Below are 27411 nucleotides of genomic sequence, written 5' to 3' on the forward strand. Positions count from 1 at the left end.
AGCAGAAACACTGGTTGAACAGAAACAGCAGATATTTGTGGAGGAGGTCTCCAAGGAGAACATCTGCAGGAACAACAGTGAGAAGTGTCTGTTGGTCCTCTGACCCTGGATCAGATACATAGATGGGCCCAGGACATGTTAGCTTAGCTAACCAGATGGGGGATCTTCAGCTGGACCGGCTCTCTGACAGCTCCAACACATTCAAAGAACAGTGTGTGGAACTGGATGTGTTTCAGCTCAGAGATAAAACCACCAGAGCAAACTTCAACAATCCTCTGAGCTCCACATGACTTGATATCAGACTTACTGACAGAGCACGCAGATCCCTGCCTCTGGAGTTTGTGATTTTAGTGATCACTGCTCCATCACCTGTGTCAGAGACACTAAAATCACTCAGTCTCTAATGATCAGTACAGGAAATGAGAAGCATTTGAATCTTCACGGCAGGATCTTACTGATCCTGCCGTGGACTGCACCGTGGTGTGGTGGTTAGCACCGTCACCAGCAAGAAGGTTCCAGGTTCGATCCCTGCCTAGGGCCTTTCTGTGTGGAGTTTGCCTTCCTCCCAACATCCAAAAACATGCATGTCAGGTTAATTGGTGACTCCAAATTGTTCTTAGGAGTGCATGGTTGTGATGACCTGTACCCCGCCTTTCGCCTGATGACTGCTGGGATAGGCTCCAGCTCACCCACTACCCGATTAATGGATGGATGGATGATCCTGCTGTGGCTCTTCACAGTGTTTGAACGTTCCTGCTGACAGATGTGGCCCATATAAAAGCACAGAATCAGAACCGGATCCAGTCCCTGGTTCTCCACACAGCTCTGCATCTGACTGTGTTTGTGTGTCCCAGTGTCATTGTGTTAGTGTAGTCAGTCAGACTCAGAGATCACACAGTACCAGGTCCAAAGAGTTCTGACCATCCTTCCAGATGAGAACCAAGTAGACCAAAGTTGAACTGGAGCTGTGTTTGGTTGTTCTTCATCCCATCTCTGGCTGGGAAAAGTGATCAGGCTGAAATAAATGAGGGATTCTGATCAATAAAACCACAACAGCTGGCAGCTAATATACGTCAAACTATAGAATCTCCTCTGATCTTATTCTGAGCCTTTAATGATCAGTATGGAATGAGGGGAGTGTTTCTAGTCTAACTTTTCTAGATGAATGTCTTCCCCTGGCTGGCTGTGCAGCATTCAGATGGACCAATGGGTCTGAGAAAGGATCTGGATGTTTGGCTGCCCTGAAACATACTGAGAGGAGGAGTCAGCAGAAACAATGTGAACACCAGGAGAGACCATGATGTCAGAAACTGAAGTGATTTCATTAGAATTTTTAAAGCTCATATTTGGATTCAGAAATGAGTGAAAAATCAAAGTGAAAATTCTTCCAAACTTGAAGAGTTTCAGAGACAGAAACTTCATCTCCATAATCTGACTGCAGAAAACATTTGGTGCTTTTAAACTTCAGAATGAGCTCAGACAGATTTCCTTCCATCCATCGTTCTTCTCTTTCTTCACTTTCTTTTCTTTCCTCATTTTTCTGACCTCTGACCCCCCTCCTCCTTTCAGGGTGGAGCCTGCTGGAGAACGATGGTTGACACCAGGTCTGAGGAAGTGTAAGTGTGTTCTTCATCTGATTCATGACATCCAACCATCTTCACACTGTCACATCACTCATTGATCAAAGTGAACAGATGATAGATCAATAACTGCAGCTGGATTGTGTTTGTTCTCTCCATCAGATTCCTGTCAACTCACAATCGACACAAACACAATAAACAGGAGACTGAAACTGTCTGACAACAACAGGAAGGTGACATGTGTGGAGGAGGTTCAGTCATATCCTGATCATCCAGACAGATTTGATGGCTGGTGTCATCAGCTGCTGTGTAGAAATGTTCTGACTGGTCGCTGTTACTGGGAGGTCGAGTGGAGAGGAGGAGTTTATATATCAGTGAGTTACAGAGGAATCAGCAGGAGAGGAGGCAGAGATTGTGAGTTTGGATACAATGATCAGTCCTGGAGTCTGAGGTGCTCTGATGAAGGTTACTCTGTCTGTCACAATAAGAGAGAAACACACATCATATCCTCCTCCTCCTCCTCCTCCTCCTCCTCCTCCTCCTCCTCCTCCTCCTCCTCCTCCTCCTCCTCCTCCTCCTCCTCCTCCTCCTCCTCCTCCTCCTCTGTCTCTAACAGAGCAGCAGTGTATGTGGACCATCCTGCTGGCACTCTGTCCTTCTACAGAGTCTCCTCTGACACACTGATCCACCTCCACACCTTCAACACCACATTCACTGAAGAACCTCTGCTTCCTGGATTTACAGTCTGGTCCTGCCCACCTGGTTCCTCAGTGTCTCTGTGTTGAGTATAAAGAGTTTCCTCCTGTCAGAGAACCACGGTTGAACAGATCGTTCAGTCTGTACATGTCTGTCTCTTTCACTCAGAAACACCTTTTCAGATTCATGGATTCAATCAGTTTCTGTTTGAAACTCTTCTAAATGATTCCTTGGAAACTTCTTCCTCTTCCAGTCCTTTAAATAAAATTACTAACATTTAATCACCTCAATAATAATCAATGATGTAAAATGTAAATTAAGTCAAACATGTTGATATTTGAGGTGAAACCCTTCAGAGTGTTATGCTTTTTTCTCTTTTGATAGTATTGTTTTTATTATTTTATGTTGTACTGGAGACTCATCTAAATAATGGACTGAAACTTTTCAAAGACTTTGTCTTCTTTCTGTAATAAAGGTGACGGTGCAATGGGTGGAGGGTCTCACACATTTTGGAAAAGATCAGAGAAACTAAATGTATCAGAGGACTGTAACCAGGCAGCTTCTGAGCAGCTGATTACAGCAACGCAGAAGCAGAATATGGTGCAAAACTATTTGTTTAATTTATCTAGAAAAGATACACAGAGTCAAGAACAGCATGGAGGCATCATGGGACATGATCATCCTCCACCATCAGCAGGCCTTAACGAACTAACTGACCACTGATGGTGCCAAACCACATCCTTACAGAGGAGGTGTCTCTGTTTTACAAAATAGTTTCAATACAAAATATTCTGAGTATTTCCTGTACGCATTCATTCTCACAAACATTTGATTATAAAGAGTTAAATTTACAAAACCACACCATCAACCTTAAAGCCGTTTCCTGAACAGCTAAAACCCAGAAGCAGCTCGCCCACACATTCCCATCCCACATTATCCCAAACACACTGCAGAGGACACGAGTAACAGGGGAGTAAACCAGCTGTGAACACAACTGTTTTACACTGTGCACCCCTACATCTGCTGTACTTCCACTGTAGATGCTGCACAGAGAACAGCTTTACTCTGCCTCACCAAACCATGGCTAACGGGCCGCCAACATATCAGCACTTTTCTCCTTTAATCAGTCAAACAGACAGCTGGGTGAAGACAGAACTGCATGCAGATCCGATCAGTAAAATGTTCCATAGAAATCTGATAACCGGGACATCTTTGTGCAGATGTTCACTTTTCTGTGCACATCTACGTATACTTTCATAGTGTAAAGTGCTGTGGGATTAATTACATTTTACACATCGTTACTGACTTAGTTTTGCTCTATTCATTGTGTTAGTTAGCACATGGCTTGATGATGTCATTTCCTGTTGGTCGTGTCACTTGCGGTTTATTTTCTGATGCCACGTTGAATTGTTTTTTTTTAAAAGTGTTGCACATGTGTGGAGGGACACAACTTGCTGTGAATGAAATATTTTTATCGTCAGAACAAGAATTATGTATCAAAAGCAAAATAAGTGTCAAAAACTGACTTTAACTGGTACATGTACATGTATGTTCCTCATTGAGAAGCTGGTGTGATCTTTTTATGTCTTTTTAGGGGCTGTATTTTCAATATTCTGCTCCCACCTGTCTCAGCTGGAAAATGTCCAGCAATTCAACAAATCCCATTCTGCGCTCAGATCTGTGCAGTTTGAGAGCAGAAGCTTGTTAATGAGGCGATTCCTTCAGAACAAATCACATATTGTTTTAATCTCAACACTCACGCCTGATATATTTGTGAATATATTAATATTTCCATCACATTTGTTCAGTTTTTCTACGTGTTCTAATCCACATTTCTTACTGGTAAAATCTGGATTCAGACATCAAAGTTAAGGATCAGGTACGACATCCTTTTCTGGTTGGGTGAGGTCCCCATCTTCTAAGTTCTTCACCCTCTGGTCCTGAATGTCCGTTTCTGTAGAGTCATCATATTTTTATCTGACAGATACAGATGTGCAGTTTGTAAGCTCAGCAGTTCACCTCCATCTTAAGGTGAAGGGACACTCTTTTGAGGACAGTAACGTCCACATTCTGGACAAAGAAAACCAATGGTTTGGACTGAGGTGTGTCAGTGTGACCGTACAGACCTGCCAAGTGTGAATAGTCTTTAAGCTGCTGATCATGTTTATGTTTATGCATTTTAGCAGACGCTTTTATCCAAAGCGACTTACAGGTAGGCATGTAGGGTAAGGGGGTCTTGCCTAAGGACCCCTACTGGAGTCATGCAAGGGGATTTGAGCTCAGGTCTCCCACATGGAAGGTGGCAATCATATCACTACACTATCCAGTCCTCAGATCAGCTGTCAGTCACCAACTAGTTAAAGGTGAAGATATATTTCAGATGAGAAGGGAAATATTCAGAAAGTCCAGTTGCTCATTATTACAGTTATAAGAACTAAAGTATTCAGTCGTTCAAAAACACTCCCAAACTGACATGATGCTATTTATATTTTCACCGCCAGAGGGCGACAAATTCCCATCAATAAAGACTCCACTTCCTTCACAGTTAAAGGAGATTTTATTGACATTAAAGACTGAACATGTTTCAACAATCGATAATTACCTGAGGTCGGGTCGCCTAGGCAACAGGTCCAGGAGTGAAGACTCCAAAGAGTCTCCTTTGAATTTCTCATGTCTGTGCATTATTAACTGCTCACTGCTATAGAATATTTAACATGAAGCCATTTTAAAAGATACAGCACAGTCCACAACAGAGTACAAATATACAACAGATTGCTGTATGTGTGTATTGAACATCATGTGTGATTACAATGAAAACCTGTTCATCTGCACCTGTATTTGATCCGTTACAGCTTTAACGTTTCACAGAAATATTCCTTCTCTGTTCATGATGTCACATGTGTCTGCGTGCTGTCTGTGTTCCTGAGAGGAAGTCACACACCACAGAAACCAGGAGAAACAGCTTTAACACTCTGCTATATACTATATCCAAGTAGCATTTATAAAAGAAGTAAACTAATATTAAGGAACAACTTGTGCTTGTAAATGTATGATCTCGGTCATTCTGGGGACTAAACTGGGGTCCATCATTTAATCTATTAAAATATTTCTTCAAGCCACCTGTGTATGAGCAGCAAACTTTAAAGACACAGCAAGTGAATCTATAATGTCTTTGAATTGATTGTTTCTCAACCTCTTTTTAGTTGATGAAAGTAGACTTTAAATATAATATGAGACTTTATGCAGTAACTCCAATACAGACATGTTGACCGATCTGTTTGAGGGAAGTTACTTAATATCACTAAACTTCCTGAATTCCTATGACTGATATGAAAGATCAGTTTTCTTGGTATTATTTTGATAGAATACTTTTTATAAATGTTTTAACTTCTCAGAATTCAGACAGATGAAGTCATTGTGAGCTGAGCACTGCTGGAAACTGTTAGAACAGATTGACTTAGATGAGATGCCATGATTTGTGTGTGCTCTCATTCACAGTCTTTGGAGAAAAATGGGAAAGTTGTTGAAATAATTTCCAACTTCATATGAAGTTCAATGGGACAGCAGCTTCCTCTTTGGTTTTTGTAGAGAAGCAAAAGAGCTTACAGCATCTATTGTTCCCAGGCAGTCTCCCATCTAAGTGACCAGGCTCAATCCTGGTTAGCTTCTGAGCTCAGATGAGGTCAGGTGTGTTCAGGGCAGTATGGCCATAAGTGAGGGAAGTGAGATGCAGAAACAACATATATTATTAAATTAAGCTTCCTCGGTCTCTCTGTGTGACGCTGAACACAAAACTACACACAGGGAACAGAAGAGGTCGACAGACACTAAGTTATCTGAAAGCCTAATTTTCAGCTGAAGAGAACGAACACGAGAGAAGAACATGTGCAGGATCAACATCAGCCTCTCAAATAAACTCTGATTTAAAATAGAGGAAACATGGTTCCAGCACCTATATAATCCATATTTGTCACAGTGACTGTTGCTTACAGCCACACCTCCCTGAACACACCTGATCTTGGAAGCCAAGCAGGGTCCAGCCTGGTCCTCTGGGCAGTCAGAACCACCCGGAGCTGAACCCGCTCAACACTGTGGAGATGACAGTGGACTTTCAGAGGAAACCCCTCACTCTTCCCTTCTTACCATCCTCAACAATACAGAGAATTGAGAAGGTGAGAGAATAAAATTTGTGTTTGTTTTCCAGAAGAATTCAGACAGATGAAGTCTGTGAGCTGAGCAGTGCTGGAAGCTGTTAGAACAGACTGACTTAAATGAGGTGCCATGAATACAGCAGCTGGTATTCAAGGCGGTCTCTACGGTGGCCCTGAAGTGTCAAGGAATACAAAAGCAACACAACAAGCCACAACTCAATTGGGCAGTTTTCAGGTTTTAACGGATAAAGAGAGGGAAATTAGGAAAAGTTTGAGAAGGAAGTGAGACACTGATGCTGGATAATCTTTATTAACTGTGCTGTTATCACTGTTTTATCAGTGAGATGAGTATTAGTTTCTCAACTTTACACAGCAAATTACCATCATGTGTAAGCTAAGAGTCCTTTCCCCTTTGTATTTTACCAGATGATGTTTTGTCCATTTTGTGGAATAAATCTTCAGCCTGTCCTGTCACACTGTGGCTCATGCTGCAGAAATCTTCAAGAGGAAGGTATATTTTGATCATCTTCTTAAAGATTATGGATGTCTTCATTGTATTATAAATTATCACTGAGATTACCACCCAGGTATGGCTGAAACTCAAAACATGCAGCTTATGTTAAGTGCAGCAAATGCAGAATAATACATTCAGAAAAACAGAGAGGCACCCTCAAAATAAAATGTCAAATCCCACTACTTAAGGTGGCATTTTTCAAGGTTTCCAACTCTACTGCGTTTAGTCACTGGGATGAACACTAAATGTATGAGAACCTAAGTGAATCAGTTTCTTATTTTGTTAATCAATAATTGTTTAAAACTTGACACCAAAGAGTGTAAATGCAATGGATTTCACAGAGGACCCTGCCTCTGAAATCATGCTGGACTTACTGGCAGCCAAGCACAACATTTCAGTGAGTGTCAGCACTTTCAAAAGAAGACTACAAAATGCAGACCTGACCGAGAGGAAGACCTACGCTCTAGTTGCTGCTGTGCAGGCAGCTTTTTCTGAGGAACCTCAGGGATCAGGCAGCTTTTAGGTTACAGAGCGATGTGGCAGCCTCTGAAACAAAAGTACTCTTTTACAGTCAGAAGATGTGATGTGATGAACAGAAGAAGAGAACCTGACACATCTGGAATAGAGTATTGTTCAGTGTGGCATGTTGGTGGGAACGACAAACTGAAACCTTTTGGAATTGCCTGAAGTGGCCGTATCGATGGCTTCTCAACAAAAATGATGTGGCTCACATGTGGAAAGTCCAACAATGATCCTGGTGTCGGTGCTCAAAATGACATTGAGTGTGTCGCTGAGCTTTGAGTTTTTCCAATGCGCCGCCGCACAGACTGTGGCAGAAAATGGACTGATGGCAGCACTTCATCGTTCCTTAAGATCAGCGCACAGAGATGCATTTGCAGGAGCCAGAAGTCACATGTATGGCACTTCAGCATCTGAGCAGTGAACTGAAAGCTGGAGGTCCTGCTTTGGCAAACAAAGGTTTTTATCTCGTATTCATTCTTCACTGATTATCTACTTCACATCACACTTTTGGATTTACTGTAGATGACTGTGCTGATGAAGGCAATGCTCGCTTTTACTTGGTGTTTTTTTTTATGTTGAATCAATTCAGTTCCTGCTTAAGATTTTAAATGTCTTCTACATAATAAACTACCTAAAACACAACAGGCAGCAATTCAGCTGTATTTTACAGGAGGAAGGTGATATATTTCCTTAGAATAAAATGTGTGTTTGCGTACTCACACACAGTTTTGGATGGATCTGTTTGGTGACTTGAGGGAGAAGCATCTGTTCAAAAGCAGCTACGAACACACAAGGCTGCTGCGATACAGCCGTCTGGGAGCGCGACAGAAAGAACTGAACGAACACAAGCACCACTGGAACGCTCACGTTATCCGTGCTGTTCGGCAGTCTAACTGAACATCTGGATGAGCAGAGGTGATGTATCATTTGTCTCACAGGTGAACACTGCAAACCATGTTAAAGCAAAAACAACAGGGCGACCTTTTATTACATCTACATGAAGCATTCACAGGAAAATCATGGTTACATGAGTTTAACCTGAGGTTGGACCGAGGCTGTAAAAGCTCAGAAAACAGTATATGGACCAGAGAGCTTTTTTATTATAAAAAAAAAAGAAAAGAAAATAGTTTCTTCCTTGAAGCTGTCACTTTAAAATCAGCCATTATATGTGAGAATTTACACTCATGCTTCAGTCGGCATCACTTTAGTTCTAATTATTATTTGATGGTGTATTTGAGCTTTTATCATGTCGTCTTGTGGTGTCTCTGCATACGAGTCTTGTTCACTAAATCTGGCCAATCACTGGCAGGGAACGCCAACAACATTTAAACTTTGAGAGAAAACAAAGTAAATCTGGTTGTTTTTCTGTATTTTCTTCCCAGATTCAATGGGATGAACTGTGGATTCTCAGCATCTTCACAGACCCTGAGCAGCACCACCAGTTACTGTTGGGGACGATGACCTGCATCCCTTTGAAGAACCACAGAGACAAAGTGGTCTGACACCATCTCTTCAGTGGCAGTCTGCTGTAGAGAACTACATCACTCTGAACAACATGGCTGAACTTTATCTTCATGTCACATTTAGACAAATAAACTGGGATGGCAAAACATTTTATTCTTATGCATTACCCTCCGGCACAGAGGAACACCGGCACCTTGTAGATTTTAAAAAGAGAAGACAGAACAGAGGTTTAAACAGGAGTTTAAAGCTGAGTGTTTAACATCTCCAACCTGAACAAAACCTTTTTCTTTTGGGACATTTCAGGTGTTCATAGTTCAGTGTGTTTAAAAGTGGGAATTCTTCATTCCAAAGTTCATGTTGGCTTTAAAGCTGTTGTAGTTATCAGAGACAGGCGGCTTTAATGTGTTGGCACATGTATTTGCCATGGGGTAGTTTGAACTGGTGAGGAGCTGAAGGGACGCTCCAGGATCCGTGCCAGCAGGAGGTTTGCCTGCTACACCTGTGGCAAGCATGAAGATCTCCTCCAGGGTCACTGAAGTGTCTCTTTCTAAAAGTAGAAAGCATTTGGACTAATTTACTGAAAATGTCAATCTAAAACAAGACTTGGGATGATATTTTACGTTGATAAAGATTAAACTGACTAACCTTCGCAGTCAGAAGGCAGTCTGCCCACAAACTTCTTGTTTTCCTCTTGTTACTTCAGGCAGGACTAAGCTGGGGTTGGAATAAGTTTTCCGTGTCTGTGGCAGATAACTTTTCACTTGAGTGACAGAACAGGGGTCAGGACTGTAGGATACTGCTGCAGTGCTGTGACAAACTGCAAGCTGCCAAGTCCATCTTTGAAGCTATAATGCAATAATACAGAGGATTTTAACTAACAGTCAATCACATGTTTAACTCTTTCTGGGCAAGAGCAATAAAATAAACTACCTTTCAACTGCTGTGTAGTTCTTATCAATTAAATACCACCGAAGGGAATCATTGATAACTGAATGCTTTTCCTCCATTGACCCAACACGTTTAAAACACCCTGCAGTCTGCAGCATGGTGCTGCTGTGTACGATCAGGTCCTGCAGGCTCTCCAATGACGAAGCATTCTCAATCTAAAAATGGGACCTCTGGAATTCTAAATAGAAATGGTATCAGAAAGCTGTCATGACACAAAGTTTGAAGTGGACCAAATTGCTGGCTTTCCCAACCTTTCACCTTTGCCAAAGTGGAACATTTTCAGTGGTGTTTTATTCTTTTGGAAGTGTGATTGCCTCTGCTTCTCTTTCAAACTCCCAGAGTTGTGTAATGACTCCACTGCACATCTTACTGTGCTTCCTGATTCACAATGTAATCAGATTTCATTAAGAGAGTCAGTGGATCAATGATAATCTTGTTGTTCAGAGATCATGTATTCAGATGAATGTGTAGTTATACTGTGAAGTCCAATTTAAAATGTCTTTTAAACACTGCCTTCAGTTGTCTTATCAGGACTCAATAATCTGATGTCCTTGCCACATGAACTGATTCAAGGCTGAATCCACAAGAAGGACAAAACATTATCCTATGGAATAAAACAAATAAAGTATTATTAAGCAGTTGGCCAGAACAGTTAACCTTTAAAAGAGATGTGTATTTAATGGGTTAAAGCTGTTAAACATGATCTAGCATCAGTGTTTCACTTACTTCTCACATATCTCCCAATTCTATATGTGCTGGAACCACATGTTTCCTCTATTTTACCACAGAATTGCCTAGAGAGGCTGATGTTGATCCCTACCATGTTTCCATGGAGCATGGAGGTGCTGGGGTGACGTATGCACGTCCAACCTCACCTGCACACGTGACCAATCATGTCACTGATAGACCCCTATTTTGGGGATATTCGTTTGACGTTTGCAGATTTCCATTTATGGAAGGTTCTGTGAGTTCTTTTTTTCCATATATGATAAAAACCGGGGCAACAGTGACGGTGTCTACTGGTCATGTGATCAAATTTCGAACGCAGAAATCATATAAATAGGGCCAGTAGGACCACTGAAAGTTTAATCCTACACGTTCCCTCGAGGAGCCGTGAAGGGTCGCCTCTCTATCAGACTCCTTCCAGGGTCTCTGCAGTGGGCTTTGCCCCTCCTGCAGTGATACAGGTGGTAGTTATGGAGTCTGATAGACTGTCCTGGCCTGGAGCGTGCTGGGTGGGACATCGGCCGGCTCTTCGGTCCAGGACCGACGCCGAAGCCTCCCTGGGCGGCTTCCGTCGGTCCTGGATCGAGGCGGCTGGCCGGTGTCTCGCTCCTCTCCTCTGGGTGAAGTGGCCGGTAGGATGCCCTGACAGATGGGGAAGACATTAAGCCACCACCTGGAGTCCAGAGCTTACAGCTTTGGGACTCCATCTTTTTTTAATCTTACAACAGCCCCGAGGCTCGGGGTGCATTAACTTTGAGCAGGTGTTCCTCCTGGGCTCCACAAAGATCTCTACAGTACAGCAACTTATATCACTGATGTGATGTCCAATGTTCATACAAGCAGACACACCTGTGCTTTTGTGGGCATCTGTAGCGCCCCTTTGAATGCCTTTGAACTCATCTGTTAACCAACTGACTTTGTGTCAAGTGAGACCGACAGTGCTTCAAAATTCTTTAAGAACATATCAACACTTTCCTTTAACACCTTTTTATCAATTCATACTTTGATTTAGGCAATAACATCACCTGGTCAGAGTCACAAAACAATGGTAGAATAGTCTAAAACGCATGTTTAGATAACGCAACACTCCCCACACGGACGGCATTTTGTTGGTTGCCATGGTTACACGTAAACAAACAAGTTCACTTCAAACATTGTCCCTTTCCGGTTGGTTTTAGAAAAGAGCTTCACTTGGTTAAATGATTAGTAATACAAAAAAATACAAGCGTGGTTAAGGATAAAACAAGAATAAATAGTTATGTCATGGCCAGCATTTTTCTTTCGCGTGCAGTTATTCTAACAACAACTAGATGTCGCACATTTTTTAACCTCAGTATGAGCTGCATCTGTGTCTCTGCCTGTCATGAACACCCCATGGACACGTTATGTGAAGAGGCAAAGTATCTTCAAAGCGACACTTGGTTATATTAATCCAGTCGTACCAATATCTTTCACTTTTATCCCCCTTTCTTTGATTTAAAATGACTAACCTTAATAATAAAGTGTAACAGACAGTATTGTATTGTATTGTATTGTATTCTCATGTCAAATGTCCTGCTAGAGTTGTCGTATTGTAGGCAGTAAGTACAGAGGATTCTGGGAGTAGAAGTAATAAAACGGGGGCGACGGGTTCTGAAAGTTAAACTCTGTATTTAATATCCATTAATATTTTTATTTTAAAGTGTTGAATGAACCCAGCAAGCTCGGTTACATTGGTGACAGAGGTGATGTTTTTATATGTTTAGACTTTTGCCGGTCCATGGAAGTTAGCTTGCTCTGTGAGTTAGCGCGAGGCTAAGTTCAATTCAATTCAATTCAATTTTATTTATATAGCGCCAGATTACAACAATTGTCATCTCAAGGCACTTAAGTAATATAGTCCAATTCAAGCCAATTGGAATTCAATTCATTGTAATCATAATCCAATTTATTCATATAGAGCCAATTCAAAAAATTAATATCCTAGCTAAGGAAACCAACAGATTGCACCGAAATGTGTCTTCAGTCCAATCTCCCGTCCTGAGCGTGCCTGTGGCGACTGTGGAAAGGAACGACTCCCTTTTAACAGGAAGAAACCTCTGGCAGAACCAGACTCAGGAAGGGTGGCCATCCGCCTCGACCAGCTGGGGTTTGAGAAGACAGAAAAGAGGGAAAAGAGGGGGGAAAAACACCATAACGCCATTCAAAGGATATCTGTTGGAACAGGGAAACATAGGTTAATAATCACAATAATGTCACATGTACATAAAATCAATTTTGAAATTAAACAGGGGGAAAAAGAGAGCAAAGTGAGGAAAGGTGTGACAGATGAGGTCCCCCAGCAGTCTAAGCCTATAGCTTAACTATGGGATGTTTCAGGATTACCTGAGCCATCCCTAACTATAAGCTTTATCGAAAAGAAAAGTTTTAAGCCTAATCTTAAAAGTGGAAAGGGTGTCTGCTTCTCGGACATTTACTGGCAGCTTATTCCACAAGAGAGGGACCTGATAACTGAAGGCTCTACCTCCCATTCTACTTTTAGAAACTCTTGGAACAACAAGTAAACCTGCAGTTTGGGAGCGAAGTGCTCTGTTAGGAAAATATCTTACAATTAAATCTTTAAGATATGATGGAGCTCGGTCATTAAGAACTTTATATGTGAGAAGAAGAATCTTAAATTCTATTCTGAATTTAACAGGGAGCCAATGAAGAGAAGCTAAAACTGGAGAAACATGATCTCTCCTGTTAGTTCTCATCAGAACTCTGGCTGCAGCATTTTGGATCAGCTGGAGGCTTTTCAGAGAATATGTGGGACAGCCCAATAATAAGGAATTACAGTAGTCCAATCTTGAAGTAACAAATGCATGAACTAGTTTCTCTGCATCACCCTGAGACAGGATGTTCCTGATTTTAGCAATATTACGAAGGTGAAAGAAGGCAGTCCTAGAAACCAGTTTTATATGTGCGTCAAATGATAAATTCTGGTCAAAAATAACTCCAAGGTTCCTCACTGTAGAACTAGAAGCCAAGGATATACCATCTAGAGTAACTATATAACTAGACAATTTCTCCCTGAAGCGCTCAGGTCCAAAGAGAACAACTTCAGTTTTGTCTGAATTTAAAAGCAGACAGTTCTGAGTCATCCAGGTCTTTATGTCTTTAAGACAGGCTTGTAGCCTGACCAACCTGTAGGTTTCATCTGGTTTCATAGATAAGTACAGCTGAGTATCATCAGCATAACAATGGAAATTTATGCCATGCTGTCTGATAATGTTACCTAATGGAAGCATGTATAAAGTAAAAAGAATCGGTCCAAGCACAGAACCCTGAGGAACTCCATGACTTACTCCAACATGTGAGGAAGATTCTTCATTTACAAGAACAAACTGGAATCTATCAGATAAATATGACTTAAACCAGCCTAATGCAGTTCCTTTAATCCCAATAACATGTTCAAGTCTCTGTAACAGAATGCTGTGATCGATCGTATCAAATGCAGCACTGAGATCCAACAGGACAAGCACAGAAACAAGTCCGCTATCAGAAGCTAACAGGAGATCATTGGTAACTTTCACCAGTGCCGTTTCTGTGCTATGATGCACTCTGAATCCTGACTGAAACTCTTCAAACAGATTATTTCTATGTAAATGATCACAAAGTTGAACTGCAACTATTTTTTCAAGAACTTTGGACAAAAAAGGGAGATTGGATATAGGTCGATAATTAGCCAACACTTCTGAATCAAGAGTAGGTTTTTTAAGTAAAGGTTTAATTACAGCAACCTTAAAAGTCTGAGGTACATATCCTATCAACAAAGACCGATTGATCAAATCCAATATGGAAGTGTCAATTAAGGGGAAAACCTCCTTGAACAGTCTGGTTGGGATTGAGTCTAACATACAAGTTGATGGTTTAGAAGAGACTATTGCTGTTGTTAGCTCAGAAAGATCAACTGGACAGAAGCTGTCTAAATACAATTCAGGTTCGAAAGATACTTCTAAAGCTGCTCTACTTGATGATACATCAGTGATACTAATGGGAAGGATTCCATTAATCTTCTCTCTGATAGAAACAATTTTATTGATGAAGAATCTCTTGAAATCATCACTGCTGAGAGTTAAAGGAATACGTGGCTCAACAGAGCTCGGACTCTTTGTCAGCCTGGCAACAGTGCTGAAAAGAAACCTGGGATTATTCTTATTCTCTTCTATCAATAATGAATAATAAGCAGTTATAGCTTTACGAAGTGCTTTCTTATACGTTATTAAACTATCTTTCCAGACTAATTGAGACTCTTCTAAATTAGAGGAACGCCACTGTCTCTCCAGCTTTCTTGCAGTCTGCTTTAACGCACGCAGCTGTGAATTATACCAAGGAGCCAACCTCTTCTGACTGATTACCTTCCTTTTCAGAGGGGCAACATTGTCCAGTGTTGTACGCATTGAAGCTGTAGTGCTGTCAACAAGAGAGTCTAGTTCTACTGGAGTAAAATTTAGGTAGCCGTCCTCTGTCATATCAGCACATGGCAGTGAAGAAAAGGATGATGAAATCAACTCTTTAAATCTGGTTACAGCATTCTCTGACAGACACCTTCTATATGTAGAATTCTTCTCAGAAACCGTGTAGTCAAGTAATGTAAATTCAAAAGTTATTAAAAAATGGTCAGACAAGACAGGGTTATGAGGGAACACTGTTAACTGTTCACTCTCAATGCCATAAGTCAGCACAAGGTCAAGGGTATGACCAAGGCAGTGAGTAGGTCTGTGAACACTTTGAGAAAATCCAATAGAGTCTAATATAGAATTAAAGTTAATATTTAGGCTGTCATTTTCAACATCTACATGAATATTAAAGTCACCCACTACAATGACTTTATCTGTACTCAGCACTAACTGGGATAAAAACTCTGAGAATTCAGAGAGAAACTCAGAATAAGGGCCAGGTGGACGATACACAACAACAAACACAAGAGGTTTTTGTGATTTCCACTTTGGGTGGGAAAAACTGAGAATCAGAGATTCAAAAGAGCTCAAACTAATCTTGGGTCTAGGACTGATTAGTAACCCTGATCTGAAGATAGCTGCCACTCCTCCTCCTCTGCCTGTGGTTCGAGGAACATGAACATTTAAATAGTCAGAGGGAGTTGATTCATTAATGCTAACATGATCCTCCTGCTGCTGCCAGGTTTCTGTAAAACAAAATATATCAATATGATGATCACAAATCAAATCATTCACTAACAGAGACTTCAAAAGGAGAGATCTAATATTCAGCAAACCACATTTAATAGTTTGATGTTTTTGTTCAGTTAAAGTTTTTGTTTTAAATTTTTTTTGCACAAGAGGATTTGCTCCTTTTGTGTTTTTTTTATTTGGGGGGGGGGGGGCAGCATCAGGTGACAACACAGTGTGAGAATAATTATCCAAACACATAATAAAATAGATGAAAGTGTTAACAGCACTGATGGACACAGTTGTCACTGCTCTCCATCTTCTTCTTGTTTAGGGACACCAAAGTATTTAAATTCAGTATCTGTTCCTTATTCCATGAAAATGAAGCTCAGTATTTACTGATGGATCCTGTAACTGAAGTCAGTCTGCAGAACATATTTGATAAGTTCCACATGATAAGTTCCCCAGTTTCCACAGAGAGGACACTCTACAGTCTGATGAAGAGTGCAGTGATGAAGCTGAAGGTTAACCTGTCACAGATCCAACTGCAGAGTGATAGATGGCTGATGAATGATGGATGCATATAGATCAACATTTCCTCCTCCACTCTGTATCCACACAATGTAGAAAAACTGCCTAATTCCTGTACAAAAACTCAGTTTTACACGTCACTTAAATCTGATTCATGAGTTTTAACAGTGAGTCTGTTATCTGTCCAAATATTAAAAAAAACCCATTTATTTATAAAGTCAGAAAAAGTTCCATCCACAGTCACAGTTGTAGATTGTAGAACAGGATTATCTGCATTTGAAACAAGTTCCACATTTTAAAAAAGTGACAACAAGCTGCAGTTTTTCAGTGTCCATGTTTATAGTTTGAGCTCTATAACAGAGGACTGTGTCATCATTATAATGATGGACACGGCCATCAGGTCAGTGTGAAACTCTGTCAGTTATATACATGGTGAACAGGACAGGACCTGAGAGGAGCTCAGTTTAGAGTCACCCAACACTTCACACTGAGAACAGCTCATGTCATTGTCCAGATAATAACATGAGCTGAGATGAACTGATCTCCACTTCACCTGTCTCTCCTCTCAGATAACTGTGAAATAATGACATTATGAGATTACATCACTGAGATGATTGCATTATCACAAAGGGAATGATGTGCTGATAAATGTTAGACTTTGTTCCTGGTTGGCAGCTCTGAAGTCAGCCCCACCATCAATCTGATGGGATTAGTTCCTAAGATTTGTTCCCCATGAAACCCTCTGCTGTTTGAATCAGATTCTGAGACTGTCTCTGATAATCTGCAGTTCCAAGGTGGAAAGGCTCAGCCACCATGTGGACTCCTTGTTTCACTCATGATGTGTCTTTGAGCATAAAAAAGCACAGCACGGACATGATCACAGGCTTATAAACCTGATGTTCCCTATAAGTGGTCTTTCAGTCCACATTAAGCATTAGAGGTGATTAATTCTGATCCCAGCTGTTCTTTTTCTCTGTAATTGTCTCTTCAGGCTGAGTGTCTGTAACCTCTCAGATGAAGGATGTGCAGCTGTGTCCTCAGCTCTCAGCTCCCAGTCCTCTAGTTTGACAGAACTGGACCTGAGTAACAACAACCTGCAGGATTCAGGGGTGAAGCAGGTGTCTGCTGGACTGAAGAATCCAAACTGCAGACTGGAAACACTCAGGTCAGGATTCATCAAACTGTTTCTATGACCAGCTAACAGAACACCTGTGGGTGGTCTTTGTATGATTGTTACAGCAGCTTTAGGCCTATGACAACACAGGAACTTACCTGAACCTGGAAGAACCTGGATAGCGTTTTTCGGGTAATTTAGTCAGTTTCCTTTGGGCTGCGTTTTCATCAAATAAATAATGTGAAGATTCATACAAAGTTATTTATTATTGTTTACCAGGAGATAAAAACCTGCAAAGCTAAATTCTTTTTGAGCAGGAGGAGGGGAGGGTCATTCCACCTCAATTTTGTCAGCTGCACAACATTACAGCAAGATGACAATTGTCATCCTGGCTAAACAGTGCAGCAGTGGTAGCGGTACATTGACCTGAGACCAATATGTCGTGGTCGTCGTCTGACAAATCATAAATGTCAAGGTCAATGTCCAGGACTAAACTAGGGAGCCTCGGGATCAACAGAGGCGTTCTTATTGAAGTGAAGAACTGAGGAATGACTGGAATGATGACTGTGTCATCACTGTATGAAGGCGTGATTAGAGGTGTCTTCTGCCAGGATACGGCAGGGCGTTAGATCCTATCCTACATGTGTTGTACCGAGTGAATCGACTCAACATACATGTTTAATTTCATGTACATTCGATCTGTTAATTCTATTCAACACAGTATAATTCAGTTACAGGACACGTTGTAAACATTAAGGATAAGACATACACACAGCCAGAACATTGGAAACAATGTCTTAATACAGCTCCAATCACGTTAAGCTTAAATGTAGACCTGGTTCTGATCAACTCTGAAACACCACCAAAAATCTGCTTATTTGGAAGCAAAGTTCAAAGTTTCACAAAGACGTCTCTTTATTATAAGCCCAGACATAAAGTGATGTGTGTTTGAACGCTGTAACAGTTTGATCCAAAGCACTGAAGCAGCAGAGGTAAATACATGGAGTGATACAGCTCCAACAGCCAGCACACGCTCCCACAGAATCAGACCAGTTTCTGGTGGACCATCACTTTTTGGAACAACACCGGTCCTCAGCCCATCGCCCCGATGCTGTCCTTCTGCCACCTGATGTGTTGACTCGTTTCTAATGCCACCATTTCTTTTTTATCTCTGCAGGGTCCTTTGTTCAGACTTTACAGAGTTGATTCTTCTGTTTCTTTTTTCCATCCAGCAGCCTTTCCTCTGTTGGTGATTCCAGAACTAAGATCAGCAAATAAAACAGATTTAATTTTCTCTCCTTCACTGATGAGCGTCTCAGTTTCACATTTGTTAAATCAGCTTCTTCTTTCCTGCTGCTCTCGCTTAATCTGAAAAGGACTCAGTAGGGGAGTGTCTGCATGTATTTGTGGCTAAAATGGGAAATCAGGTTCATGCACGTGTGTGTAGTTTGATTCTGACTCAGATTTATGAAGACACAAAGTCTGTACTGTGAGACAGTTCCAGTTTCTCTGAACATTTGATGACATTCAGCTTCAGTTTCAGAGCAGTTCTCTCAGAGTTTCTGTGTTGTTTTGTGTGTCTGCAGCCTGTCAGGCTGTCTGATCACAGAGGAAGGCTGTGCTTCTCTGGCTGAAGCTGTGACCTCCAACCCCTCCCATCTGACAGATATGGACCTGAGCTACAACAATCCAGGAGACTCAGGAGTGAAGCTGCTCACTGCTCGACTGGAAGATCTAAACTGCAAACTGGAAACTCTCAGGTATGTCTGATCGAGTAAGGTGTTACATGAACAATCACACATGTAGGAGCCTTTTTCCTTTGCTCACAGCAGAAACACTGGTTGAACAGAAACAGCAGATATTTGTGGAGGAGGTCTCCAAGGAGAACATCTGCAGGAACAACAGTGAGAAGTGTCTGTTGGTCCTCTGACCCTGGATCAGATACAGAGATGGGTCCAGGACATGTTAGCCTAGCTTAGCACAAAGATTTATAAAACCATGTTCATCGTACATCTGGAAATGTGCACATGTGGATTAGACCTGTGTCCCTCCCTCCATACGCCCACATGGGGGATCTTCAGCTGGACCGGCTCTCTGACAGCTCCAACACATTCAAAGAACAGTGTGTGGAACTGGATGTGTTTCAGCTCAGAGATAAAGCCACCAGAGCAAACTTCAACAATCCTCTGAGCTCCACATGACTTGATATCAGACTTACTGACAGAGCACGCAGATCCCTGCCTCTGGAGTTTGTGATTTTAGTGATCACTGCTCCATCACCTGTGTCAGAGACACTAAAATCACTCAGTCTCTAATGATCAGCACAGGAAATGAGAAGCATTTGAGTCTTCAGGATGTTTGAAATGACTCTGATCATTTATTCTCTGTTACTGATCCTGCCGTGGCTCTGGAAGACTTTTCACAGTGTTTGAATGTTCCTGCTGACAGATGTGGCCCTTATAAAAGCACAGAATCAGATCCAGATTCTCTACACAGCTCTCTGAAGCCACCCACAGCTAGGGTGACCAGATTCCAATTCACCAGATGTGGGACAAAGACTATGTTTGTGTGGGACAATGCGGGACACCAATGCATCGAGGTATTATCTAAAATAACTTTAAAAAAATAAACCTCTCTATTCTGCCCCTGAGTTTGTAACATCACTATGCTTTGCCATCTGGTTGATTCAGTAGCGCATGACAGACTTTCCATATCTGCATGCCGGTGCCGTTCTGACCTGATTTGCATTGTTTTTTGTTGGTGGGTGCGCCCTTAACCTGTGTCCGCGTTCCCATTTGATTGATTTTATCAAACAGTTCGCCCCGCCCCTTGATGGCAGCCCTCCCTGCTTTCTGCACACAGCCATTTGATAAATGCCAGATTATTCAATTAAATTAAATTAAATTCAATTTCATTTAATTTATATCGCACCAAATTACAACAAATGTCATCTCAAGGCACTTAGATAATATAGTCCAATTCAAGCCAATTGGAATTCAATTCATTGTAATCATAATCCAATGAAATCCAATTAATTGATTTAAAAATGAATGCAATTCATTCACAAAGAGCCAATTCAAAAACAATATCCTAGCTAAGGAAAGCAACAGATTGCACTGAAACTTGTCTTCAGTCCAATCTCCCATCCTGAGTGTGCCTGAGGCGACTGTGGAAAGGAACGACTCCCTTTTAACAGGAAGAAACCTCTGGCAGAACCAGACTCAGGAAGGGTGGCCATCCGCCTCGACCAGCTGGGGTTTGAGAAGACAGAAAAGAGGGAAAAGAGGGGGGAAAAACACCATAACGCCATTACAAGGATATCTGTTGGAACAGGGAAACACAAGTTAATAACCACAATAATGTCACATGTACATAATATCAATTTTGAAATTAAACAGGGGGAAAAAGAGAGCAAAGTGAGGAAAGGTGTGACAGATGAGGTCCCCCAGCAGTCTAAGCCTATAGCAGCTTAACTATGGGATGTTTCAGGATTACCTGAGCCATCCCTAACTATAAGCTTTATCAAAAAGGACAGTTTTAAGCCTAATCTTAAAAGTGGAAAGGGTGTCTGTTTCCCGGACATTTACTGGCAGCTTATTCCACAAGAGAGGGGCCTGATAACTGAAGGCTCTACCTCCCATTCTACTTTTAGAAACTCTGCGAACAACAAGTAAACCTGCAGTTTGGGAGCGAAGTGCTCTGTTAGGAAAATACCTTACAATGAGATCTTTAAGATATGATGGAGCTCGGTCATTAAGAGCTTTATATGTGAGAAGAAGAATCTTAAATTCTATTCTGAATTTAACAGGGAGCCAATGAAGAGAAGCTAAAACTGGAGAAACATGATCTCTCCTGTTAGTTCTCATCAGAACTCTGGCTGCAGCATTTTGGATCAGCTGGAGGCTTTTCAGAGAATATGTGGGACAGCCCAATAATAAGGAATTACAGTAGTCCAATCTTGAAGTAACAAATGCATGAACTAGTTTCTCTGCATCACCCTGAGACAGGATGTTCCTGATTTTAGCAATATTACGAAGGTGAAAGAAGGCAGTCCTAGAAACCTATTTCACGTGCGTTGAAAAAACACTTTTCAGGTTCTTCCAGGTTTCAAGTTTCCTCACTGTAGAACTAGAAGCCAAGGAAAAACCATCTAGAGTAACAAAAACCATCTAGAGTAACTATATAACTAGACAATTTCTCCCTGAAGCGCTCAGGTCCAAAGAGAACAACTTCAGTTTTGTCTGAATTTAAAAGCAGACAGTTCTGAGTCATCCAGGTCTTTATGTCTTTAAGACAGGCTTGTAGCCTGACCAACCTGTAGGTTTCATCTGGTTTCATAGATAAGTACAGCTGAGTATCATCAGCATAACAATGGAAATTTATGCCATGCTGTCTGATAATGTTACCTAATGGAAGCATGTATAAAGTAAAAAGAATCAGTCCAAGCAATCAAAGTGAAAATTCTTCCAAACTTGAAGAATTGAATTCAGAGACAGAAACTTCATCTCCATAATCTGACTGCAGAAAACATTTGGTGCTTTTAAACTTCAGAATGAGCTCAGACAGATTTCCTTCCATCCATCGTTCTTCTCTTTCTTCACTTTCTTTTCTTTCCTCATTTTCTGACCTCTGACCCCCCTCCTCCTTTCAGGGTGGAGCCTGCTGGAGAACGATGGTTGACACCAGGTCTGAGGAAGTGTAAGTGTGTTCTTCATCTGATTCATGACATCCAACCATCTTCACACTGTCACATCACTCACTGATCAAAGTGAACAGATGATAGATCAATAACTGCAGCTGGATTGTGTTTGTTCTCTCCATCAGATTCCTGTCAACTCACAATCGACACAAACACAATGAACAGAAAACTGAAACTGTCTGACAACAGCAGGAAGGTGACACATGTGGAGGAGGTTCAGTCATATCCTGATCATCCAGACAGATTTGATGACTGGTGTCCTCAGCTGCTGTGTAGAAATGTTCTGACTGGTCGTTGTTACTGGGAGGTCGAGTGGAGAGGAAGAGTTAATATATCAGTGAGTTACAGTGGAATCAGCAGGAGAGAAGACAGAGATAACTGTGTGTTTGGATGGAATGATCAGTCCTGGAGTTTGAGGTGCTCTGATGATGGCCGTTACTCTATCAGGCACAACAAAAAAACAACACCCATCTCCTCCTCCTCCTCCTCCTCCTCCTCCTCCTCTGTCTCTCACAGAGCAGCAGTGTATGTGGACCGTCCTGCTGGCACTCTGTCCTTCTACAGAGTCTCCTCTGACACACTGATCCACCTCCACACCTTCAGCACCACATTCACTGAAGAACCTTTGCATCCTGGATTTAGGTTCTGGCCGGGTTCTTCAGTCTCACTAAACTCAGTTGAGTGTAAAAAATATATTCCTGTTAGAGAATATAATTGATAACAGTATTAACCTATATTTTTCCTTTACAGTAAAAGAAAGGTTTTGCCCTTGATATCTTCAGTCAGTTTATTTATATCTGGATTAGTTCTGAATGATTCCTTGGAAAATTCTTCCTCTTCCACTCCCTAAGTTATTAATACAGGATCTGTAATCCGGTGAATATTGGTGTATCAGTTACATGTAAAGTAATGTGTCTTTATCTCATTTGATGAAGTAGTGAAGAATTAAAATGATCCGTTACAAATTGTTTGGGAAGCCAGTTCTTGCTTGTCCCACAGTGTTCTGATACTAATTTTGTCCATTTCAGGATGCCAGATCCAAACTTCTGTCTGAGTCTGCCAGCGTATCATAAAGGGTATGAGCTCCTGACTAAAGAAAGAAATCTCATTATTCCTGTATGTTCCTCACTTTCCTCAACAACCAAAGTCGTTTACCATCAAACAACAGGCAAACAATATCATTAAGAAACAACAACAATCTGAGACAAATATTCCAGTGAGCGTCTAAAAGACGCTCTTTTTCTCAGCTTGTTATCTGTACCAACTGTTTGTATTTTGGCTCTGCTGTAAAGAAGCAGGGAATAACTATCAACCAGTTATCAGCAAAGCACAATGTTATAATTGGCTTTGATCTTAGACATTATAAATTCATATTCTGTATTTTCCTAAATAACCTATGTTCCTAGCTGGTACTTTTCCACTCTGTTCATACTGCACAACAGATGACCTTAAATGGTCCAAGACCTTAGAATGACATAAACAACTGGGTCAGACAAAATATCTCTAGTAGAGTAGATAGGTCTGGTACATTAGATCCACGCCTAAAACAGCACTCACACACACACACATTGTTTATCACATCCAAAGAACACAACAAGGACAGCAGCTGGCCTGAGCATGTCACCCAAAACTGGCCAATTATACTCTGACAAGTGTGAAAACAACTTCTGTGAGATAAAGCTGAATATAAATATAACATGTTTCTGGATAACGGGGCTCGGCCTGACGGATTTCCTGCGGGAGCTCTGGCACTCCGAGTCCAGCGCTGCAATATACTTTACATGTGACCACTGATAAATACTTTTTTAATAAACGATTTCTCCAGCTTGTTCTTGAGCTTCCAATGAAAAAATCGGGCTAACAATTGGTGCCGTGACCCGGATTGGCTGACTCTGAGACCGTGTCCGATCGAGGACTTCCGGAGCTGGTTGGAGGGGACCCTTCTTCAGACAATTCAAGGCGCCTAAAACACAAGGTGAGCAGAAAACCTCTTGTATCAGGATATGTGAAATTTCTGCACATTGGGTCATTCTAAACTAAATTGTCTGAATTAGGATGTCCTCCGATCACTAAATCAAAAGTACAAAATTTGTGTCTGCAGGTTTACTGGGTGGTCACATGTAAAGTATAAACACATAGTCTCACATAGGGAGAGTCATATGTGTCCTAGTTTAGTACAATTTGGCCAAATAAAAATAAATTAAGATAACATAAATTCATCCTGTCTTCTAAATTGAATAGGAATTAGATGCCAATGGGCGGGGGTCTATTATTCTGCTATCGAGGTGTGAGTAATCTCGGTATTACTGCATGACCGGATGTGAGTAATTTCTGCGCACGAGGGTGCTTGGACCTCTATCTGCAATTGGCGGTGGGTCTGTATTACTTCACGTTTGGTGGTTGGACTGTAAAATCCGCAATTGGCGGTGTGTCTGTTTTTGTTTTTTTCTCTCCGCAATCGGCGGTGGTTCTGCAGTTGTTGTGAACAGACGATATACTAAGGGTTTATCTCTGCATAAGGACACAGGGCTAAGTTTTATTATTTTTCATGAAAATGTGGGGTGGTTTGCTACTTGGTTGATATTTTACTGTGTTAGTGGAAGTGTATCGAGCAGTCGAGACTGATCGAGAATTCCTACACTGACACAGATCTCAAGTGGTTCTGTAAAAGGGGGGCATTGGACTACAAATTAAAGGGGAATTTAGTTAGGGTGTTACAGAGATTGGTGAATTAAAACGAGTGAAGAGACTGGGAGAACCCCCAGCGATCAAGCGCACAGAGTAAAAGATTCTGTGTAGAAGCTTCTTGGTCGGGTCCAACACTCGGGCATTGCGCCATTCACCCATTCTGATTAACACGTGTAAAACATTTAAACATGTCACAAATCATAGTTGAGAAGTGGAAAACAGGTAAACCCGGCTCATTGGGGTCGGTATTGTTTAACACCTTGACTAGATGGATAAAAAAGGTTCGAAGAGAAGATGAAAAAGGAGGGACTGAGAGAGTTGTGAACTGGACGAGAGAAATGCAAGAGAGAGGAATGTTTGGGGGGTGTGAAAGTGCTCCACCGCTACTGAGGGATTTCTCCATGTTTGTAAAACAAGCTACAGGCAGTAAGAATCAAGCAACAGCAAAACTAAAGGAGGCAGGTTTATTCCAGAAAGCAAGGGCAGATAAAGACGGAAAAAAACCAAAACATTTCTTGCAGACTGTCAGCATTTTTAGGAGAAGTTAAATTCTCTATTCAGACGCAGTCCTCTGCACCTCTACCACAGCACATGCCAGACACAACGTCATCTTTTCCAGGGACACATCCTACTACACTAGAAGATAAGACACCTCTTCCTAACATCACGCATGCTCAATAACAGAAGCATGCCATTTAGCAAAAGAAAAAACTGACCATTTATACAGATTCAGCATAAACAGCTTAGGCTGTACATGTGGACATGTGTAATTGGAAAAGACAAGGTTAGATATCCTTAGCTTTGTCATAAATGCTCTCACCCTAAGATTATCTCATCCCAACCCTGCTTCCTTCTTCCCCCATTCAGCCCTGAGAGTGAGGACAGATTCTGATTGATCATTGGCCTGTACTTAAAGAGTACCAGAGTTACATATAGTTATTTAGTCGAAAAATTTACAATGATAATGGAAGTTTTTACTAGAGCATTTATCATCAATTCAACAATTAATTTATTTTAAAATAAATTTGAATGGGAGAAGGTGCTGCACGGTGGTGTGGTGATTAGCACCATAGCCTCACAGCAAGAGGGTTCCAGGTTTAATCCCCGCCTGGGGCCTTTCTGTGTGGAGTTTGCATGTTCTCCCCGTGTATGCATGGGTTCTCTCCGGGTTCTCCAGCTTCCTCCCACCGTCCAAAACCATGCATGTTAGGTTAATTGGTGACTCTAAATGGTCCTTAGGAGTGAGTGTGAGTGTGCATGGTTGTTTGTCTCGTTTGTTTCTATGTGTGGCCCTGTGATGGACTGGCGACCTGTCCAGGGTGTACCCCGCCTTTCGCTCAATGACTGCTGGGATAGGCTCCAGCCTCCCCCCCCCCCCCCCCCCCCCCCCCCCCCCCGCTACCCGATTAACGGACTAACGGTATAGAAAATGGATGGATGGATGAATGGGAGAAATACCAAATTGAATGGACAATCTGAAATCCGCTTTTCAATGCACGTATCACAGTGAAGAGATAACAAAATAAAAAATCCAAAATAAATCCAGGAAGAACAGACTGTTTAAAACTAAACATTAGAACCAGTTTGTTGTTGAATTAAGATTTAACTGCTCTCTTAAAAAGTTAAAGTCAAACAAACAAACACAGCATTTAAATCTTTGATCCTTTAATTGAAAAACTGCCTGAACAAAAGATGTTCTACAAATTGAGACTTTATGATTTCCACCTGAAGCAGGTCTGAGACCGGACAGTCAGACCACAGACCATATGACATATTAGAAAATATCAGGATTTAACAGCAAGGTCAGACAGATAGGTGTCAGACAGTTTCTTACCATCTTAAAGCATTAAAGGTTAGCCTTTATTGTGTTAGAGATCACAGTAACATGACTTAAAATTTAGCTGATCTAAATACTTCTCCTCTGCTTATTTTCACCAATTCTGAGTTAATATTTATCATCAGTATTTATATTTGATCTCATTAAACCATTTAACTATTTAACTGCAGCAGATCTATGAATCAATTTATCTGTTCTCTTAACAGAGCAGCAAAGTGCTTTACAGAAAGGTTTAAAGTGAGTTAGATTATTAGGAAATTAACAAAAACACGGCAATAAAAGGCACAACGAGAGTCAGATATCACCAATGAGTTTCTTAAAGAAGAAAACTCTAAAAGAAATTTAAAGACAGCTGCGCTGCAGTAAGTCTGAGTCATAACAAGTCAAGTCAAGGTTTGTTTTCATGGCACATTTAAAAACAGCCACAGCAACTAGAGAGCTGTACAGCTGAACAATATATTAATACTATTAGCAAATTCTAACCCTGCAGATAAATATTAATTAATCTAACAATAAACATTGAATAAATTAGTGAAATGAAAACAAAAACAGTGTTTACAGTTAAAGACATGCCTCTATACCAGACATGTGTCACTGGAAAAGGAAAGGCTTTGTGACCTCAGCAGGCACCCCGGTTAAACACTTGAATCAATTACTCGAACTATATTATGCCATACTTGAACCAAAACAAGTTGCTATAGTCAAGTGCAGAGGACATCAAAAGGGAGATGGGAGAGTAGTGAGAGGCAACAGTGCGGCAGATAAGGCAGCAAAAACAAAAGCAGGGTATA

The 27411-nt window shown here is 41.2% G+C and overlaps 3 protein-coding genes across 3 annotated transcripts in view; all 3 read left to right on the forward strand.

The window, feature by feature from the left end:
* LOC140291782 (NLR family CARD domain-containing protein 3-like) overlaps nt 1–2409 on the forward strand; it is a 52784-nt gene extending 50375 nt beyond the window's left edge. The window contains exons 6-7 of the mRNA XM_072379441.1: nt 1570–1616; nt 1743–2409. Coding sequence (XP_072235542.1) covers nt 1570–1616; nt 1743–2365 — 670 coding nt within the window. The 3' untranslated portion in view covers nt 2366–2409. The remainder of the gene's footprint in view (nt 1–1569; nt 1617–1742) is intronic.
* LOC140292462 (NLR family CARD domain-containing protein 3-like) overlaps nt 1–27411 on the forward strand; it is a 596771-nt gene that overhangs the window by 54844 nt on the left and 514516 nt on the right. The window lies entirely within an intron of this gene.
* On the forward strand, nt 18892–23168 carry LOC140295215 (stonustoxin subunit alpha-like). Its single transcript, XM_072379642.1, has 4 exons — nt 18892–19156; nt 22048–22094; nt 22221–22771; nt 23124–23168. The coding sequence occupies exons 1-4, from the start codon at nt 19065–19067 to the stop codon at nt 23166–23168; spliced, it is 735 nt and encodes a 244-aa protein (XP_072235743.1). The 5' UTR covers nt 18892–19064.

The sequence above is a fragment of the Leuresthes tenuis genome, unplaced genomic scaffold (genome assembly GCF_036924035.1).
Source record: "Leuresthes tenuis unplaced genomic scaffold, fLeuTen1.0.hap1 SCAF_1, whole genome shotgun sequence".
Taxonomy (NCBI): Eukaryota; Metazoa; Chordata; class Actinopteri; order Atheriniformes; family Atherinopsidae; genus Leuresthes; species Leuresthes tenuis.

Bases quoted from the DNA above. Each gene is read 5' to 3' on its own strand.
- LOC140295215 (XM_072379642.1), top strand. From the start codon at position 19,065: ATGGACCTGAGCTACAACAATCCAGGAGACTCAGGAGTGAAGCTGCTC. The intron at 22,095-22,220 runs GTAAGTGTGTTC...TCTCTCCATCAG, and splicing joins GACACCAGGTCTGAGGAAGT to ATTCCTGTCAACTCACAATC. The intron at 22,772-23,123 runs GTTGAGTGTAAA...TGTCCATTTCAG, and splicing joins CTTCAGTCTCACTAAACTCA to GATGCCAGATCCAAACTTCT.